At 47.7% G+C, this 20,017-nt stretch overlaps 1 protein-coding gene across 3 annotated transcripts in view; it reads right to left on the reverse strand.

Annotated features, from left to right (window-relative positions):
• Positions 1–396: 396 nt before the first annotated feature.
• The window catches only part of TRIM46 (tripartite motif containing 46), a 34,100-nt gene continuing 14,479 nt past the window's right edge, over positions 397–20,017 (reverse strand). For all 3 annotated transcript variants that reach the window (XM_048482840.1, XM_048482841.1, XM_048482842.1), the window contains exons 4-10: positions 15,858–16,001; positions 14,820–14,915; positions 11,267–11,520; positions 8,809–8,930; positions 4,989–5,288; positions 3,572–3,869; positions 397–2,342 (exon numbers count right to left, since the gene is read on the reverse strand). In XM_048482840.1, coding sequence (XP_048338797.1) covers positions 1,967–2,342; positions 3,572–3,869; positions 4,989–5,288; positions 8,809–8,930; positions 11,267–11,520; positions 14,820–14,915; positions 15,858–16,001 — 1,590 coding nt within the window. In that variant the 3' untranslated portion in view covers positions 397–1,966. The remainder of the gene's footprint in view (positions 2,343–3,571; positions 3,870–4,988; positions 5,289–8,808; positions 8,931–11,266; positions 11,521–14,819; positions 14,916–15,857; positions 16,002–20,017) is intronic.

Below are 20,017 nucleotides of genomic sequence, written 5' to 3' on the forward strand. Positions count from 1 at the left end.
AAACTGTATGGTAAGTGCCAATGGCCATGGGCTGGGCCCGATGGCAGCCCAGGCCCGGGGGCTGAGCATTCGGGGGGCTGGGCATTCCCTGGGGCGGGGCTTGTGGCAGAAGCAGTCAGCTAAGCGCTGGTCCTTGGGCGGGAAGCGAATGCACGCAGGCGCAGGCTGCCACGCACGCCGGTGCACCTCCTGCTAGACTGCTTCAAGTTCTGCGCGCTACTGCAGAGAGGAGGGGCGTAACGAAGGCAAAAATCACGTGGCAAAATCACCCATTAGTAACCCCCTCTCGGCACACACAAATAATTAGTAACCTACTCTCGGGAACCTGTGAGAACCTGCTGGATCCCACCTCTGGGACCAGATAATTATTGTTATATTTGCTTTTTTTAAAAAAAAACTTTTTCATTAATCTGCTGCACCATATGCTGATGTATCGTGTCTGCCTCTGGTTGTTTTTCCTTCTGTTTTTTTCAAATGAACTTTTAATATATATTTTTGAATATTGTTTTGTGTGTTGGTTTGAAAAAAAAGAACTCACGGCATAAGACAGGCAGGAGCCTGGATCCTTGACAACATGTAAGACCTGTACTTGCTCCAGGCCTGAATGGGGAAGGAGGAAAAAATGTTTTATGGGGAGGGACAGGTCCCTCAAAGGGGCATCCCATCTGTGGCCAACGGTGACTCGCCCCAAACGTCCCCCCAAACAGTCAAATATCCATTACAAAGGACCAGAGAGAAGGATACAATTCATTATCAGTTTAACGGGCATCACAACAATCGCATCTACAGTACAAAATTCATACTCGCCTAAACAGTGGTAGCAGCCAGATAAGACCTTTACTTGCTCCAGGCGCGAAGGGGGCAGGAGGGGAAAAGTGTGTACGTGGGGAGGGAGAGATCCCGGGAAAAGGCATCCCATCTGTGGCCAACAATGACCAACCTCACAGTGGTCCGTAACATCCCCCCCGCAAAAAAACAGTCACGTGACCCTTACAAAGGGCCGGAGAGAAGGATACAATTCATTATCAGTTTAAAGGGCAATGATCGCATCTACAGTACAAAATTCAGACTCGCCTAAAAACAGTTTACGTTGCCATGGTTCCCCCCCCCCCCCCAAAAAAAAAAAAAAATCCCACGCTCGGGGAATGCTGGAAAGTGTGATTTTGGAACTCCCTTCTCCAAACTGTTAAACCTTCGCTTGGGAGCAACAACTGTTCAAACAGCTTGTAACGTGTTGAAAATTTGGCATGGCGGACAGCCAGCTTCGGGAGAGCAGCAATGTTCGGGAGGGGGGGGGTTGAAGAGGGGTAGTTTAAAAAAGAGTTCAAATCGGGTCACAGTCAAGACAGTGGAAAGGTGGGAGTCAATCGCCCCACCAGGGGGGATCAATGGAAGGGGAGCTGCGATGGAACGACGTGATTTGAAAAAGGAAGGACATTAAAATATCTCGCCCCGCCCCGCCCCCACCCCCATGCACCCAATCAGACCCCTCCCTTCCCCCAAACAGACCGAGACCGTAGCCCCACAGCCCACAAGAGTCACCAGAGTAACTGGAGAGAAAAAAGGGGCTCCTCCAAAACACAAGAGAAAAAAAATATATGTGCCAGGGTTTTCGCAGGGGCCACACGGTCTAACCCTCCCCATTTTATGGCAACCTTCAAAGAAACTCAATAAGCCTTGGGGGGGTTCCATCTGTGCTGCTGTTCCAGAGGCGGAGTTTGTCTCTCTCTTTCCGCCCTGGAAGCGTGATCAGCCCATCGGGGAGGGCCCAAAAGATATTCTTGGTACCCTCACTCCTCAGTGGAGGGGCAAGCCTTTTGCAGGCTCCAGCCAGCCTCAACCCTCTTGCTCCCCAAATCCCCTTTGCAACGTGCCCTGGAGGGGAACTGTCACGTGCACGGCCTCACTAAACCTCCTGGCCCCGGGGGCCATCTTGCGCAAGGTGCCAAGCCCCGCTGGGGCTAGCTCAGTCCAGCTTGGAGAACCCGCCGATGGTCACTTTCCGCTCCTGGCGGTTAGCCACCAGCTCCTGGAGGTGGAGGGCGCCCCCGCCGATGAAGCAGAAGGCCGGGCAGACGGGCCCCGAGCAGTCGATGCCGCACTCCCACAGGCTGCGGAAAGACACTGCGTCGAAGAATGTCACCTTGCTGTGCTCGTAATCCAGGCAGATGCCCACCCGGGGAGGCAACGGAGCAGTGCAGTTACCAGTGTCCCGTGAAGTTAGCGCCACGCCGTGCGACAGGAGGATTTTGCCCATGCCGATGGTTAGGAAGGCAAAGGGCGGTGCCGTGTCCAAGGTGGTGTCCTCAGCCCCGCTGTCGTGGCCGCTGTCAGGGTCGTATCTGAGCCAAGAGAGGTGAGATTAAAAAGTGGTAGACCTCCAGAACAACACAGACAGACATCCTGAGATTGTCTACTCTGGATGGCAGCGGCTCCCTACAGTTTAACAAATGCCTGTCTCTGCCACCTGAAAGCCTCCTTTAAACCTCCTTTAAAAATTCTTCCACCTGGAAATTGGAGTGAACATATTAAAGCTGTACAGGTGATTTTACAAAATATATATCTGCCCCAACAAGGCCCGCCAAGGTGGCTAACAAATTGAAGTGTCATGCTTTAAAACTGACCCCCTGTCAAACAAAATTCATATCATTAAAGCAAATAAGAACAGATCTAACAAGCATACAAAAGTCACAAAAATAAACAATTAAAGAATTAAACTTCCTTGTGGTGGCGAACCTTTGGCACTCCAGATGTTATGGACTACGATTGGCCATGCTGGAGTGCCAAAGGTGGAGTGCCATGCTGGAGTGCCATAACATCTGGAGTGCCAAAGGTTCGCCACCACTGTATCTAGTCCAAGGAATCTTTTCAACAATTGATAATCTCCCTGTCATAATTCTTCCCACCCCCCCATCTCCAAGAAACCAGTTCTCATAATTCTTCCCCAATATTGGAAACAAAAATCCTGCGAAGAAAGCTAAGATTGTGCACTCTCGAGATATAATGATGGTAATAATGTTATGATGTTCTGGGAAAGACAATTTTGGAAAGGGAAGGGAAGATGAAAGGGAGAAAGAAAATAAATACGGAGAGAAATGGAGAGAGAGAAAGAGAGAAAGATGAAAAGGGGAGGAATAAAAAAAGAAAGATTAAAAGAGGGATAAATAGAAAGATAATTTTTTCCTTTTAACTTTAAAATAGAAATTGTATGTATTTGTGGTATTGAAAGATAAAATATGTTGATATATATTTTTATATATTTTTGAGTTTCTAAACTTTTTCTGTGTCTGTATACAAAGGTTCTAAACTTTTTCTATGTCTGTATACAAAGGTTGGCCTTTGTATGTCATGTGGGGCTTCTGTAAAACTCTCCCCAAATTCCCATTTACTTTCTTATGCCAACCTGCAATATATCAAAACCGCGATGGGGAAAGTCGCGATGTGAAAGGCACAACTGTACGCACGGTACATTTTTGCTTACAAATTTGCCAGTTGCCCACAGTGGACTGTATCTACCCCAAACCAACTTTTTACCAAATGGCAGAAACAAGGAACGTGGGCATCGGCTCACCTGGGGCTCACCACGTCCTGCGGCACCTGGAACCACTCCTGTAGCTTGCTCTCCAGTCCCACGCCCACCTTGACCAGGTACGAGCTGGGATCCACGCAGCAGGCCCAGTAGCTACGGCCCTGGGTTACAGCCACGTCACCGATCACCAAGTCGATGGACAGATGGCAGCTGGTCATGAGCCGCTCGGCAGCGAAGAGCATGGGCAGCCCCGGGACGCTGCGAACTGCCCGCTGGTCCTTGCTGATAGCCAGGCGCTCGCGGTTGAAACCCCATCGATTGTCCAGGAAGAAATTCAGCACTGAAAGGAAGGAGGAGGTCAAAATTGTTATCGGCAGTGTCCAGCACAAAGGCCCCTTCCACACACGCAGAATAATGCACTTTCAATCCACTTTCAATGCACTTTGCAGCTGGATTTTACTGTGCAGAATAGCAAAATCCATTTGTAAACAATGGTGAAAGTGGATTGAAAGTGTATTATTCCGCATGTGCGGAAGGGGCCAAATACAGACTGAAGTTTAGACAGGAAGAACTTAACGTCTAGACTTGAGATGCGACAGCTCTCCCCGAGACTTTAACTTTTCCACTCCAATCACGGGCTGGTGGAAGGGGCACCATGTCATAGCTGACCTCTGGCCATCCATAGCATTTTCAAGGCCAGAGGCAAACATAGGTAGTTGCCTGCCTCTGCGCAGGAACTCTGGACTTCCTTGGCCAGCTCCCATCTGAGTACTGACCAGGGCCAACTGGCTAAGATTCTGAGACTGAACCAGCCTGGACTATCAAGGTCAGTACGCCTGACAAGTGAGAGGGGCTAATCAAAATACCCTCCCCTTGCTTTCCCCAGTGTTTTTATTAGCCTCAAGAGGGAAAAAAGAGAGGTATCTGTCTGTTTGGCTTTACTTATGCAGCTGATGAATTCAGAGATTAAAGCTTCAGGGGAGCCACCGTGGTGTAGCGGTTAAGAGCAGGTGCACTCTTATCTGGAGAACTGGGTTTGATTCCACACTCTGCCACTTGAGCTGTGGAGGCTTATCTGGGGAATCAGATTAGCTTGTGCACTCCAACCCATGCTAGCTGAGTGACCTTGGACTAGTCACAAGTTCTTCGGAGCTCTCTCACCTCACAGGGTGTTTGTTGTGGGGGGGAAGGGAAAGGCGATTGTAAGCCCCTTTGAGTTTCCTTACAGGAGAGAAAGGGGGGATATAAATCCAAACTCTTCTTCTTCTTAGACCACCTTCCACTCACATGAAATTGCCACACAATCCAGCTTTAAAATACAGTTTTTTGTCTGTATCTAGCAATAATTTATCAATTCGGAAAGAAAAATCTATCTTACACACTGGCTTTGAGGAACTGAAAAAGTTTCATTGGAAAAGCCTGGCAAGCAACTTTTCATGCATGCTTTTTGTGCTCTTACCTTGTGCTGGCGGCGTATGCAAGTAGATATCCTCGCTGTACTCCCCAAACCCGGCCTTATTGCAACCCCGGACACGCAGCACATAGATGCAGTCCGTGTCCAGGTACTCGACGACGGCGCTGGTGCCACGCACCTCCTCCCGCCGCTGCCACAACTTGAGGGCTTTGCCCTTGGGCTCAGCCCGCCGGAACTCCACCGTGTAGTGCCACGCGGGCGGGGAATGCTGCGGCAGGCGCCAGCACAGGAAGATCTGGTCGTAGGCGTAGGTGCGCTGGGTGTCAATCACGGGGGCCTCGGGTGCTGTGGCAGGGGTAGGAGAGAGAGGAGGGGAGACGCATCTTAATCAGACAGCAGTCGTGGGCAAACTCCAGGAATTCGGGGCTGACCGACAGACAACCAGCTACAAGCTAAGGGTTTCCAAGAGGCAAAAAAAAGAGGAAAATGGCGCACGGCCATTGGAAAGAGCAGCAGGAGGAAGAGAGGACGGAACCGGGAGGAAGAGCACAAGCCGCTGAGAGACTTCAGGGAGCAGAGAGAGGCTGAGTGCGAGTGGGGGAACGGGACGGGAAGGAGGGAGGGAGGGAGGGAGAGAGAGAGAGAAAGAGAGAGCAGGTGACCGTGTAAAGAGAGAGAGAGAGCGGAATGAAGGAAGGAAGATGGCGGATCTTGGGCATAGGGGAAGACAATGGTTTAAAGGGAAGAGGAATGGACAAGTGGGAGGGCCACAAAACGGCCAACCCGAAATGTGGTTCTTGATCACACCGGACAGCTTTCTCAAAAGAAACGAAGATTTTATTTTCTAATGTTCAAGACAAAATTTTAATGTCCGTCACTGGTTTTATTATTTTTTTTTGCAACTTAGTTTAACAGCTGAGCAGCAACAACACTGATCCACACAATGTTACAAAGCTTGTTGGACGAAAACTGGGCCTTATTCCTACCTTACTTTCTCCTGGCCTGTCCTACCTCACAGGATTGTCGTGAGGCTACAATTGTGAAGGGGAGAACTGTGGGAGCTGCTCTGAACTCCGTGAAGGAAGGACTTGATAGGAATGCGATTGATAAGATGAAATTATATCTGTCCAACGTGCTTGGATACAGCCCCCAGCCAAAAACTATTTCCCCTTCCTGCTACCAACTGCCAACAGCAAGACTGCAAACAGACAAAACTGGGCACCCTTCTATCATACCCACCCTGAGAATTCCCTCCCTGAAACCCCTTTTTGTTACTACAGAAGAGTTTTTATTGACACCCTGCTTTTCACAACCATAAGGAGACTCAAAATGGTTTACCAGCTCCTTTCCCTTCCTCTTCCCACAACAGATACTTTGTGAGGTAGGTGGGGCTGAGAGAGTCCTGAGAAAACTGTGACTGGCCCAAGGTCACTCCAGCAGGCTTCATATTGAGGAGCAGGGAATTGAACTTGGTCCTCTAGATTAGTCCACCATTCTTAAACTCTTCACGATGCATCTTCAATAGATATCTATTGGGGGGGGGGGTTGTTTTGTAAATTGCTCTAAACTACTTTGGAGGTCAAGTTCTGGCTGAAAAATGTGGAGGGGAAAGGAACCAGACACCTTGTGAGGTACCGTGTTTCCCCGAATATTAGACAGTGTCTTATATTAATTTTTGCTCCCAAAGATTTTCAGGGGATGTCTTATTTTTCTGTGTTCTGTTCATCAGGCATGCTTCCAAACAAAAACTTTGCTGTTGGCAGATTTTCAGGGGATGTCTTATATTCGGGGAAACAGGGTAGGTGGGACAAAGAGAGTTCTGAGAGAACTGTGACTGGCCCAAGGTCACCCAGCAGGAATGCAGGAGTATGGAAACACATCTGGTTCACCAGATAAGCCCCTAGCACTCATGTGGAGGAGTGGAGAATTTGATAATCACTGCCCTGAGCCCTTTGGGGGAGGGCGGTATAAAAGCATAATAAATAAATAAACCCGGTTCTCCAGATTAAAATCCACCTGCTCTTAACCACTACACCATGCTGGCTCTCTGGGTGACCTATTGGTCATCTCTCCTCCCTCCCCAACCCAACTCATAGGACTGAACAAACAACCATATTCTCCGAGCTCCTTGGAAGGAGAGCAGAATATGGACATCCTCGGTAGAGAAGAGGTTCGTGGAATATCTGAGGGGCAACTGGGAGTTTAAGAAGCAGGAAAGGGTGGAGAAAGGGAGCAGCCATGACTTGTAAATACTTCCAGAGGCCCGCTGTACAACACCCCCTTTTGGCTTCCCCAAGAAATCATCCTCCCCCCATGACGACTAGAATCCTTGCTTTTATGTCCCTATACGGCCTCTCCGTTCGGCTGAGGCCAATCTACTGGTGGTCCCTGGCCCCTCAATGATGCGGCTGGCCTCCACGTGGGCCAGGGCCTTTACGGCTCTGGCCCCGGCCTGGTGGAACACTCTTCCTCCAGCTGTCAGGGCCCTGCGGGATCTTAGCGAGTTCCGCAGGGCCTGCAAAACGGAGCTGTTCCGCCGGGCCTTTGGAGGGACCAGCCGCTGAAGGTGCCCCCCCCCCCCCGCTTTGGCTCTCTACATCTGAGCCCTTCCATCTAATGGGATTCGCCGTCTCTCCCTCCTGGGAAGGATTTTTTAAAAATGGGGTTTAGCGGATGCCTCTGCTTATTATTATTATTTTTACTGCTGTTTTTAAAGGTTTAAGAAATGATATTTATAATTGTACTGAGATTTCACGCTGTGCACCGCCCGGAGCCCCTCGGGGATGGGGCGGTATAAAAATCCAATCAATCAATCAATCAATCAATCAATCAATCAATCAATCAATCAATCAATCAATCAATCAATCAATCAATCAATCAATCAATCAATCAATCAATCAATCAATCAATTAATTTTGTTAAAAGGAACAAAAACAGTACTGTGAGATTCCCTTTTCCTCACATTCCCTCTGTAGTCTCGAAGATGCAAATCAAATTAACCAAGGACAGGCAAAGACAAGGGGGGTGCGGGATGGAGACACGAGGATGAACAATGGGGAGAGAGAGAGAGAGAAAATAGGGTGGCTGAGAGGGTCGGGTGGAGGGGTCGGGCAGGAAGGAGATGACTTGCCTCATGTACTTCAGTGATGACTCAACAGCAGCCATAGCCTATAAACAAAGAGAGGTAAAGCAGGTCTGAGATGGGGCAGCAGCCAGGCACGGGGCAGAAACGGGCCAGCAACAGACCGGCAGCCACTGGGGAAACCTGCACCTGAAATCTTAGGTTGGCAATGGATCATGGGATGCGGGGCTTGCAGTGGGGTAATGGCGGAAAGATGGAGTCGATCGGGGCACAAAGTCCCAGTGCGCAAGTGAAACAAACCAGCTGATGTTTAAAAAAGAAACTTTTCCCCCACCCGCTTTGTTGGGAAGTGAACAGAAATGAATAAAGATGGTACCCAACCCAGTGAAGTGATACTCACCGACGGCAAACTGTATTTCTTTGGATCGCGCGTCACACCGACATCAATTCCCTTCCCCCCGAGCCCCTGGCCATAAACTCCATGCTAGCTCCTCAAGAGTGCAAGGCGCTGTGGTTTGCAGGTTCTATGACAGGTTACCCCAGAACCCCACACAGGAAGGAATATGCTCACTGCAGCACTATTAAAATAAATCCAGAATGCCACTAGGTATAAGTTATGCGCCTGACATTTTCCAGCCAAGAAAAGCCAGGCAAACACCTTCCACTAGAAACTGCCGCTCAGCAGAATGGGGACAACCGGGCGCCTCAAACTTGCACAGAGTTGCACCCATGGGGGACTTACCATGCCAAGACCCCTTTCCCCAGCAAGGAGTTTGTACCTACCTTTGATAAAGGTGAGGTCCGTGAGCATTTTGAGCTCTCGGCTCACATCCACCTGGAAGTGGCTGAACGAGGGGCTGGCGGCAGGCTGGAAACACTGCAGCGAGTCGGTCGCCCGGATGATCCTGCCAACAACGAAAGAGACCAGGGATATCAGGAAAGAAGGGATGTCACACTGAAACAATAATCTCAAGCACACATTCAACACCCTCTTTGGGAAAAAGAGATCGGTAGAAACAGTAGGTGGACACTATACATCAGTAGGAGTGTCAAGATTGAGGGATGTAATTGCACCTCTCTATTCTGCATTGGTCGGACCTCACCTGGAATATTGCGTGCAGTTCTCGGCACTGCAATTCAAGAAGGATATTGACAAGCTGGAACGGGTCCAGAGGAGGGTGACCAAAATGGTCAAAGGTCTGGAATCCATGCCCTACTATGAGGAGGAACTGGGGATGTTCAGTTTGGTGAAGAGAAGGTTAAGAGGTGACATGATAGCCATATTTCGATATTTGAAGGGATGTCATGCTGGTGAGGGAGCAAGCTTGTTTTCTGCTGCTCCAGAGACTAGGACCAGGAGTCATGGGTTCAAGGTGAAGGAAAAGAGATCCCACCTAAACATCAGGAAGAACTTCCTGACTGTCAGGGCTGTTCGACAGTGGAATGCGCTGCCTCGGAGTGTGGTGGAGTCTCCTTTTTCAGAGGTTTTTAAAGAGAGGCTGGATGGCCATCTGTTGGGAGTGCTTTGATTATGTGTTCCTGCATGGCAGGTGGATTGGGCTTGATGGCCCTTGGGGTCTCTTATGATTCTGTGACTAGGATCTGGGAAATTTAGGTCCAAATTCCCTCTTGGCCATGGAAACTTGCTGGGTGACATTGGGCCAGTCACATGCTCTCAGTCTTGATCTTGGCAAGCATTTCGACGGGAGACCTCCAAGGAATGTCAGGGTCCTGACACAGAGCAGGCGATGGCAAACTATCTTCGAACGGCTTTTGCCTTGAAAATCCTACAGGGTCATCATTAGTCAACTGACTTGATGGCAAGAAAAGAAACACTTTTCAGGTATACAATTTCTGTTCCTCTTAACACTTGTGGGGTTTTTAAAAATCACTTTAATTGACACCTTTAATGCTTTTTTAAAAAAAATTGGTGCAAAGGTTCATTTATATATCTATTTAACTTCTTCATCTCCCTGCCTTTTCCAAAGATGCCCAAAGGAGCATCCAATAACTGTGACAGACAACACATGAAGAGCAACCCAAACAAAACAGAACTCTAAGGATGAATATTCTAAAACAATTCATAAACAGGAGAGGAGGAGGAGGAGGAAGAGGAGTTTGGATTTATATCCCCCCCTTTCCTCTGAAGATGCCAGCCACAGATGCAGGTGAAAACTCAGGAGAAAATGCTACTAGAACACGGCCATGCAGCCTGGAAACCACACAACATCCCACTAAATTTATTATGTTATTATCAGGTTAATCATGATGATTTTGTTCTTATTATGGTTCTTACTATCTCATATATGTTGTGTTTCAGAGGGATTGTTGTGAAATGTTGTTATTATTCTGTTATTATTAAGGAGGCCGTGTTGTTCTGATGGTGATTTTATATTTCGTATCATGAATGTTATTACGTTTTGTTATTATGTAATCACGTTTGAGCTTGTTAACTGATATTATGTCATGTTTGAGTTCGTTAACCCAAATAAATTCAAAGATACACACGTTGCACTCTGGCAGCCAGAGTGCAACGTGTGTATCTTTGAATTTATTTGGGTTAATGTTGACATTGCACTCTTAAAGGTAGTTGGTGAATGTTTGAGTTCGTTACCATGGAATGATGTTTGAGTTTAACTGATATGTGAACACTGAGTATTTGTTAATCTGATATTGGAAACTGTTAAGAGTTATTGAGATTGTATATTATTGCTGATGCTATGATTAGTTTACTGTTGCATGTATTGTTATGATGTATTGTATTATTTATTGCTATTTATTATTGTTATGATGTTGTTCACCACCCTGAGCCCTTCGGGGGAGGGCAGTATACAAATTAAAAATTCCATTCCATTTCTTTCATGCTAGCAATGGGCAAAAGTTTCCAGGAGCAGAGGAAGATGAAGAGTTTGGATTTATATCCCCCTTTTCTCTCCTGCAGGAGACTCAAAGGGGCTGACAATCTCCTTGCCCTTCCCCCCTCACAACAAATACCCTGTGAGGTAGGTGGGGCTGAGAGAGCTCCGAGAAGCTGTGACTAGCCCAAGGTCACCCAGTTGGCGTGTGTGGGAGTGCACAGGCTAATCTGAATTCCCCAGATAAGCCTCCACAGCTCAGACGGCAGAGCTGGGAATCAAACCCGGTTCCTCCAGATTAGATACATGAGCTCTTAACCTCCTATGCCACTGCTACTCCTGGAAGAGAGGAATGCACCAGTGTTATGCTGGAAATATACAAATACCTGTTATGGAGCTGCTTAGCAGCCTGCACAAAGCACGGCTGGTCTGTCTCCTTTAGCACCTCCTGGGCGTAGCCCACCATCCCGGAGTTCTCCATCATGGCCCGATGCTCGTTCAGCTGCCCTCGGAGGTGGGAGACCCGCTCTTGTCGGCATTCCTCAATGGCGTTCAGAAGGGACGCCTGCTTCTCTTCCAGCAGGGCGCATAGCCCACGCATCAGCCGCGCCACCTCTTCCTTGGCCTGCATCCCGTTGGCCTTCGGTAGGACAGAACACAAGTGTGGCCAAGAGTTGTGTGCATAATCACATCCCAGTGTGAAAAGATGCGCACCCAGAGAAGGAGGAGAGTTTGGATTTACCCAGCTTTTCCTAACAGCAAGGAGTCTCAAAGCTGCTTACAAAGTCCTTTCCCTTCTTCTCCCCACAACAGACACCTTGAGAGGGAGTTCTCAGAGAACTGTGACTAGCCCAAGGTCATCCAGCAGTTCTTCATTTGGAGGAGTGAAAAATTGAACCCTGGTTCTCCAGATGAGAATCCACCACTCTTGTTGAGGAGTGGGGAATCGAACCCAGTTCTCCAGCCTAGGATCCATCACTCACGTGGAGGAGTGGGGAATCAAACCCAGTTCTCCAGATTAGAGACCACCTGCTCTTAACCACCAAACCCCACTGGTTCTCTATCAAGCCTCTTGACTTGAATCTTGAGAAAGCCATACAAGAGCATAGGGAGGGAGGCCCACCCACAGCTTCTGAGTTCTGCACAACAGCAAGACCATGTATGTACTTGTGGCCTGCTTCACACTGAGAATACATTCCCTTCGGGTTGGATTCTCAGTCATGCACAAATTTTCCCCTCTTCCAAACTCACTGTGCCTCAGATCAAAGAAACTCCACTGTTTCTGAAACCTCTGAAAGTGCAAGTTTTCCTCTTGCTTTGCAGGGAAAGCGAAGGGAAACGGCATGCATTTGGTTTGGGTTTGTTTGCTCATCCCTGCCAACCTGACAGTAATGTAGGTGAGCAATTCAGAGTGATTGGAATAGCTGTTAAAAACATTTAACACTGCCAGTTATCAATGGAGCAACAGACTGGTGAGATCTACATGAAATTTACATGATCATATTGGAAGGAAGGAAGGGAGGGAGGGAGGGAGGGAGGGAGGGAGGGAGGGCAGACAGACGGAACTAGGGAAGGGAGGGAGGGAAGGAGGAAGGGGAGGAGGAAGGGAGCAATGAAGGAGGGTGGGAAGGAAGGAGGGAGGAAAGAAGGAAGGAGGGAGGGAGGGAGGGAGGAAGAAGGGAAGGGAGGTAGCAAGGAAGGAAGGAGGGAAGAGAAGGAAGGAAGAAGAGAAGGGAGGAGGGGGAGGTAAGGGAGGAAGGAAGGAAGGAAACCTCCCCAGCTGGAGGTCGCACTGAGAGAACGGGTGGGTAAAATGGCAGATCAGATCAGCTGGGGACACTTCGCAACAAGAGCATCCCATTTAAACAACAAAAAAACCACAGGGAAAACCCACGATTAAGCTGTTGGCCACAGGGTAAGCACCAAATGCATAAAGGCCCAAGATAAGCAGGCTGAGACTGACCACCGGGGGAAGCACAGGAGCTTAATACAGCAGTGGTCTAAAGTCACTGTGGCATAAGTACCATTGAGGCAGGCCACTCAGGAAAACCCAGGTCAGTTCAGCCAGCATCCTGTTGAAGGCAACTGCAGAGACGTAGTAGAGACAGTGTCATGTCCCTGGACTGTTCAATAAGTATGCAGACTTTTATTGCCAGAACTAAAGCATAAGAAGAGAGAAGAGTTTCAATTTATACCCCACCTTTCTCTCCTGTAAGGAGACTCACGGAGGCTTACAAGCTCCTTTCCCTTCTTCTCCCCATAACAGACGCCTTGTGAGACCGGTGGGACTGAGGCAATTTGGCGAGAACTGTGACTGGCCCAAGGTCACCCAGCAGGAATGTAGGAGTGGGGAAACACAACTGGTTCACCAGATAAGCCTCTGCCACTCAGGCGGAGGAGTGGGGAATCAAACCCGGTTCTCCAGATTAGAATCCACATGCTATTAACCATTACACCATGTAAAGCTCCCTCTATTATACCCGTGATCACACAACAACACCCCTACCTACCAGTTCCCAAGGGGGGATGGCACCCCACCAGTCAAAACAATCTTACATTCTACAATGCGGAGAAAGCTACAACAGCAGGTGTCTAATGAGCCGATAAGGAATAGCTCAGGAAGCAGAAGTCTAAAGAATGAGAAGGTACAGCCACAATAATTAAGAAGGAGAAGGAAGAGGAGAGAGAAAGGATCCCACGTCCTGGCTGGGTGACATGGCAGGATCAAACCGGAAACGGGCTGATCGTGACAGAATGTGGAATAATTTCAATCCACTTTCTGCGCACTTTGCAGCTGGATTCTACTGTGCGGAATAGCAAAATCCACTTGCAAACAATTGTGAAAGGGGATTGAAAGTACATTATTCTGCATCTGCGGAAGAGGCCAGAGAGAGGTTGCCTGTGCTAAGCCTACTGTGTCATATGAAGAGTACAATTGCCAAAAGAATAGGAAAAACACTAAGAGACTAGAAATGGAGTCAAATCCTAATATGGCCTCAGAGATGTAAAGGAGTGAGAGAATGGATTGATGTAAAGTGAAAGATTATTGTTGCCGCAGACAGCTTTATTTGTTGTAAATTATTTCTTGGAACCTTTGAGCTAAACCGTATATATGAATAAAATTTTAATTTGTTAAACGTAACGTGGAATTCCACTGTAGTATCTTCCTCAGGACCACAGCGTCCTTCAAAACTGATTTAAAGCTTGGACACATCGCTTCAGGAGAAATGATAAAGAGGGTGGGAATTAAATTCCTGGTGGCCGTGAAATATAGATATATAGAGAAAGGAATAAATGAACATTATTTTGCACCTATGATATTCATAAGAACATAAGAACAAGCCAGCTGGATCAGACCAGAGTCCATCTAATCCAGCTCTCTGCTACTTGCAGTGGCCCACCAGGTGCCTTTGGGAGCTCACAGGCAGGAGGTGAAAGCAATGGCCTTCTGCCGCTGCTGCTCCTGAGCACCTGGTCTGCTCAGGCATTTGCAATCTCAGATCAAAGAGGATCAAGATTGGTAGCTAGAGATCGACTTCTCCTCCATAAATCTGTCCAAGCCCCTTTTAAAGCTATCCAGGTGAGTGGCCATCACCACCTCCTGTGGCAGCATATTCCAAACACCGATCACACGTTGCGTGAAGAAGTGTTTCCTTTTATTAGTCCTAATTCTTCCCCCCAGCATTTTCAATGGATGCCCCCTGGTTCTAGTATTGTGCGAAAGAGAGAAAAACGTCTCTCTGTCAACATTCTCTACCCCATGCATAATTTTATAGACTTCAATCATATCCCCCCTCAGACGCCTCCTCTCCAAACTAAAGAGTCCCAAACGCTTCATTGACAAAGAAATAAGAAAGCGGGCGTCGCAGCCTGTACACACATTTTCTGTCCTTCCTCAGGACTGGCTCAAACCTGAAACGCACGCAAAGGTCTTCTTACCTCAGTGAGCCGAAGGGTCTCCTCTAGCTCACTGATCTGAGTCTGGACGGTGTCTTGATTGCCCAGAATGTAGGTCAGGCTTTTCGTCAGCTTGTCCTGGATGCAGGAGAAAATGAGAAGGAGAAAAGTTAGGAAGAAAACGCTTCCCTCATTCCTGGCTTTGCTGTGAACGCCCTTTGGAGGTCATTAGGCCTTTCTTTGCCTCCATTTCGTCCCCTTCTGCTCCCCCAGGATCTGGACAAATTCATCAAAATGGAACTAGGAAGGGAAAGCTCCTGTCCTACTCCTTGTAGTGCCGCTCCTTAGGTAGCCATCTTATGGGCCTAGTACTGAGGCCAGCTTTGAGGACTCTATCAGCAGGCAGCACAAAGGATGCTCAGGCTTACCCATGGCCGGCTCTGCCCCGCTTTGGCACAAAAGTCACACCAGAAGTGCTCTCACTTTCTGCAGGGAAAGCGAGAAGTGCATATGGGACAGGAGGAAATGTATCTGAAGAAGAAGAGTTTGGATTTATACCCCCCTTTCTCTCCTATAAGGAGACTCAAAGGGGCTTACAAACTCCTTTCCCCCTCACAACAAACACCCTGTGAGGTAGGTGGGGCCGGGAGAGCTCCGAAGAACTGTGACTAGCCCAAGGTCACCCAGCTGGCGTGCATAGGCTAATCGGGTTCTCCAGATAAGCCTCCACAGCTCAAGGGCCGGAGCGGGGAATCAAACCCGATTCTCCAGATGAGAGTGCACCTGCTCTTAACCACTTCACCCCGCTGGCTCTCAACAGGTGGTTTTCCACAGCCTGTCTCTGCAAAGCAACCCTGGACTTCCTCAGCGGTCTCCCAACCAAGTGCTGACCCTGTTTAGCTCATGGGATGTGATGAGATTGCACAAAGATGGGGATGAAAGGCTGAAATGCATCAAAGCATTTGGACAGTGTCAGCCCCTGTCCTGAATTCCACAGTCAAAACTGCCCCACCTTCCTGCTCCTTTGAGGATTTGTGGGGGAACGGGCGGGAGAAGTGTCGAATCCTTCCGAAACCTTACCTTGAGGGCCTGAAAGGCACTGACCACAGGCGTGATCTTGTGGCCCGTATGTGTGCGACGCACTCGGCACAGTTGGCACACCAGCCGCTGACAGGTCTTGCAGTAATGAGTCACCTCTTCCCGGTGCTCGGGGCACGTGAGACCCTGTGAGGAATGACAGAGGCAGAAATTGTAAGGATCCTTGTGCCCTTGATGGCAAACTTGTAGGTAGAAGAAGAAGAGGAGGAGGAGGAGTTTGGAATGTGTACCTCGCTTTTCTCAACTGTAAGGAGTCTCAAAGCGCCTTACAAACTTCTTTCCCTTCCCCTCTCCACAACAAACACCTTGTGAGGTAGGTGGGGGCTGAGAGAGTTCTGAGAGAGCTATGACTGGCCTAGGACCACCAAGCAGGCATCAGGTGGAGGAGTGGGGAATCGAACCTTGTTCACCAGATTATAATCCACTGCTTGTGTGGAGGAGTGGGGAAATGAACCCAGTTCTCCAGAGAAGAAGAAGAGTTTGGATTTATACCCCGCCTTTCTCTCCTGTAAGGAGACTCAAGGTGGCTTACCAGCTCCTTTCCCTTCCTCTCCCCACAACAGACACCTTGTGAGGTAGGTGGGGCTGAGAGAGTTCTGAGAGAACTGTGACTGACCCAAGGTCACCCAGCAGGAATGTAGAAGTGCGGAAACACATCTGGTTCACCAGATAGGCCTCTGCCACTCAGGTGGAGGAGCGGGCAATCAAACCCGGTTGTCCAGATTAGAATCCACCTGCTGTTAACCACTACACCAGGGGTAGGGAACCTGCGGCTCGAGAGCCGCATGCGGCTCTTCTGCCCTTGCACTGCGGCTCCACGTGCCGAACCGCTGACCCCATCCTTGCCCACCCTGCAGGCAGCAGGGCGGGTGCACCAACTGTCTGCAGCCGGCTGGGCCACACTGCGGGCTTCCCCTCTCGCCTGCCCCGTTGGAGCGGGGCGGGCGCTTTCCCGGCGGCCGGCAAGGCCGAGCCGCTGGCCCCATCCTTGCCTGCCCTGCAGGCAGCAGGGCGGATGCATCCATGTGCTTCTCAGAATGAGCGGAGTAAAAGGTAAAAAAACCCAATATGTACTGTGTTATCTTTATTTTAAATGTCAAAAATTATTTGCGGCTGCAAGTGTTTTCTTTTCCCATGGAAAACGGGTCCAAATGGCTCTTTGAGTGTTAAAGGTTCCCTACCCCTGCACTACACCATGCTGGCTGTCAGAGTCTGCTGCTCCTGTGGAGTCTCAAAGCACCTTACAAACTTCTTCCCTTCCCCTCCCCACAACAGACTCCTTGGGAGATAGGCAGGGCTGAGAGAGTTCTGAGAGAACTGTGACTGGCCCAAGGTCACCCTGCAGGCTTCATGCAGAGAACCAGGGAAACAAATTCAGTTCGGCAGATTAGAGGCCACCTGCTCTTAACCACCACACCACGATGACTCCCACCAGGGCTTTCATTTGTTAAAAAGACAAGAAAAAAAGCATGCACACAATTCTGGCCCTCGTGAGTGCAAAATTATGCTTGGTAGGTTACTTTTATCTGCAAACTGAGAGCAGGGTGTTTTGTTCTGTCTTTTTAAAATCTTGCGTACATCTGGATCTTGCACCTGGATGCTACACTGAAACGAGACAAGCCAGCCACCAGATTTGTACGTGTTCATTCTTTCACTTCCGTCAGCAGAATGCTGCTTGAGCCAGAGGGCAGATAAATGGATCTGCAGGGTCCCAATCCATAAAGAAGCTCTTTATACCTCAGTGTAATGCAGCAGGGAGTCTAGCCTTATATTGACTTGAATACTTATAGCCATTACATTGAAGGCCTGACTTGGCTTGCAAATGCCTCTCGGTATATCTGGAAGGATCCAGCTAACTCCAACACAATATTATCAAAATAAATACCGACGTATCTGGGGTTGAGTTTTCCCCCCCCTTTTCCTTGCACCTGCGTATGCCTCTCACCAGTGATTCCTTTAATCATATTAAAAAAGAAAACATGGATGGAAATCCAATAAACTGCCAAGCATAGAGGCATGGCTTGAAAAAGTATAGATGTTTATGGACTTGGAACGCATTTCACTTTCTTTACAGGAAGAAGACACAAGAAAGAAAGAATTGGAATGGAAACCATTGGAAGATTATTTCAAACTATACTATCAGGCAGATAAGTGTAGATAGAATAAATATGTAGTAGATAAGTAGTATAAATATACAGCATAAATATGTAATAAATAAGTAGGTAGGTAGAATAAGTTAGACAAGTATTTAAATGTGTAAACATCAAATGTTTGACTGAAATAACTATATATAAAATACAATATGAAAGAGTCACTATGTGCAGATTTATAATAAAATATTTCCACACATTTGATAATTTTGATTTGTAAAGCGTTACAATCAGATGTTTATGTACGAAACTCTCAATAAAGGGAGATAACATAATTTTAACTATCTGAAATGGAATGTATGAAGCTGAAACGGAATGTATGAAGTTAAAATACGAATGTACAAATTGTATTTCTATTAATTTTCAATAAAAGCTATTAAAACTCAAAAAAAGAAAAGAAAAAGAAAACACGGCAGAAGAATCTTCCCAATAGATTTGGAAGAATGAGCTCTGGATTATGAAAGTGTATGCCCCAAGAATGGCAGGTTTTGTCGACAGCTTTCATGGCTTCCTGACCAGGATGTGCCTCTGAAGAAGAGACCAACCATAGATGTGGGAGAAATGTTGGGAGCAAAAACTACCAGACCATGGCCACACAGCCAGGAAAAAGGAAAGGAATTGGTAATAAAACTGCAAGGATTGTCATGCCCTTATATAAAGCAGTGGTGTGACCGCACTTGGAGTACTGTGTCCAGTTCTGGTCGCCGCATCTCAAAAAGGATATTGAGGAAATAGAAAAAGTGCAGAGAAGGGCAACAAGGATGATTGAGGGACTGGAGCACCTTCCCTATGAGGAGAGGCTGCAGCGTTTGGGACTCTTTAGTTTGGAGAGGAGGTGGCTGAGGGGGGATATGATTGAAGTCTACAAAATTATGCATGGGGTAGAAAATGTGGACAGAGAGAAATTTTTCTCTCTTTCTCACAATACTAGAACCAGGGGGCATCCATTGAAAATGCTGGGGGGAAGAATGAGGACTAATAAAAGGAAACACTTCTTCACGCAACGTGTGATTGGTGTTTGGAATATGCTGCCACAGGAGGTGGTGATGGCCACTAACCTGGATAGCTTTAAAAAGGGGCTTGGATAGATTTATGGAGGAGAAGTCGATCTATGGCTACCAATCTTGATCCTCCTTGATCTGAGATTGCAAATGCCTTTACAGACCAGGTGCTCGGGAGCAGCAGCAGCAGAAGGCCATTGCTTTCACCTCCTGCCTGTGAGTTCCCCAAGGCACCTGGTGGGCCACTGCGAGTAGCAGAGAGCTGGACTAGATGGACTCTGGTCTGATCCAGCAGGCTTGTTCTTATGTTCTTAAAACCTGCAACAGCCGACTGCAGGTTTTCCAGCTGCTCATATCCACCCCTTCACGGTTCAAAGGGCACAAAGTCCCGGAACATCCAATAACTCTGCCCGTCTTCCTTCATGCAGACTGATTATTTTGTGATTCGCCACACTGCATTGCAATTGTTCTAGCAACTTTCCCAGAATTTGAGGGACAGTCCGGTAAAAAAAACCCTTCGGTTTCATGAAGAATTATTTCTATTAAATATTACGTGTTAAAAGATAAACACTCTGAAATATAAAAAAAACTATTCTTGTATAAGATCACAGCCGCGAGAGTGCTGATTGCCAGGAATTGGAAGTCTGAAACAGTGCCGTCAATTGAAGACTGGCCGAATACCTTATTGGAATACGCAGCGAATGATAAACTATCTTCCTTAACTAAAAATAAAAGTATTAAATTCTTTGTGGAAAACCTGGCATCCTCTTTCAAAGTTTGTTGACAAGAGGAAGGAATATAAAAGCATTGTGCATTATAACAGCATTTAATTTCATCGCTATATGGTGTAATATAATAAAAATTGGGAGGGGTTCTCTTCTTATTAAAGTTTGTAAAAGAATTCAAGGAATATGTTGGATTTAGATGAGGAATGAGAAAACCTGATTGTATTTTAAGGTGAGCAGGAAGTATTAATTAAGGTTATCGAAAT

The sequence above is a fragment of the Sphaerodactylus townsendi genome, unplaced genomic scaffold (assembly GCF_021028975.2).
Source record: "Sphaerodactylus townsendi isolate TG3544 unplaced genomic scaffold, MPM_Stown_v2.3 scaffold_24, whole genome shotgun sequence".
NCBI lineage: Eukaryota > Metazoa > Chordata > Lepidosauria > Squamata > Sphaerodactylidae > Sphaerodactylus > Sphaerodactylus townsendi.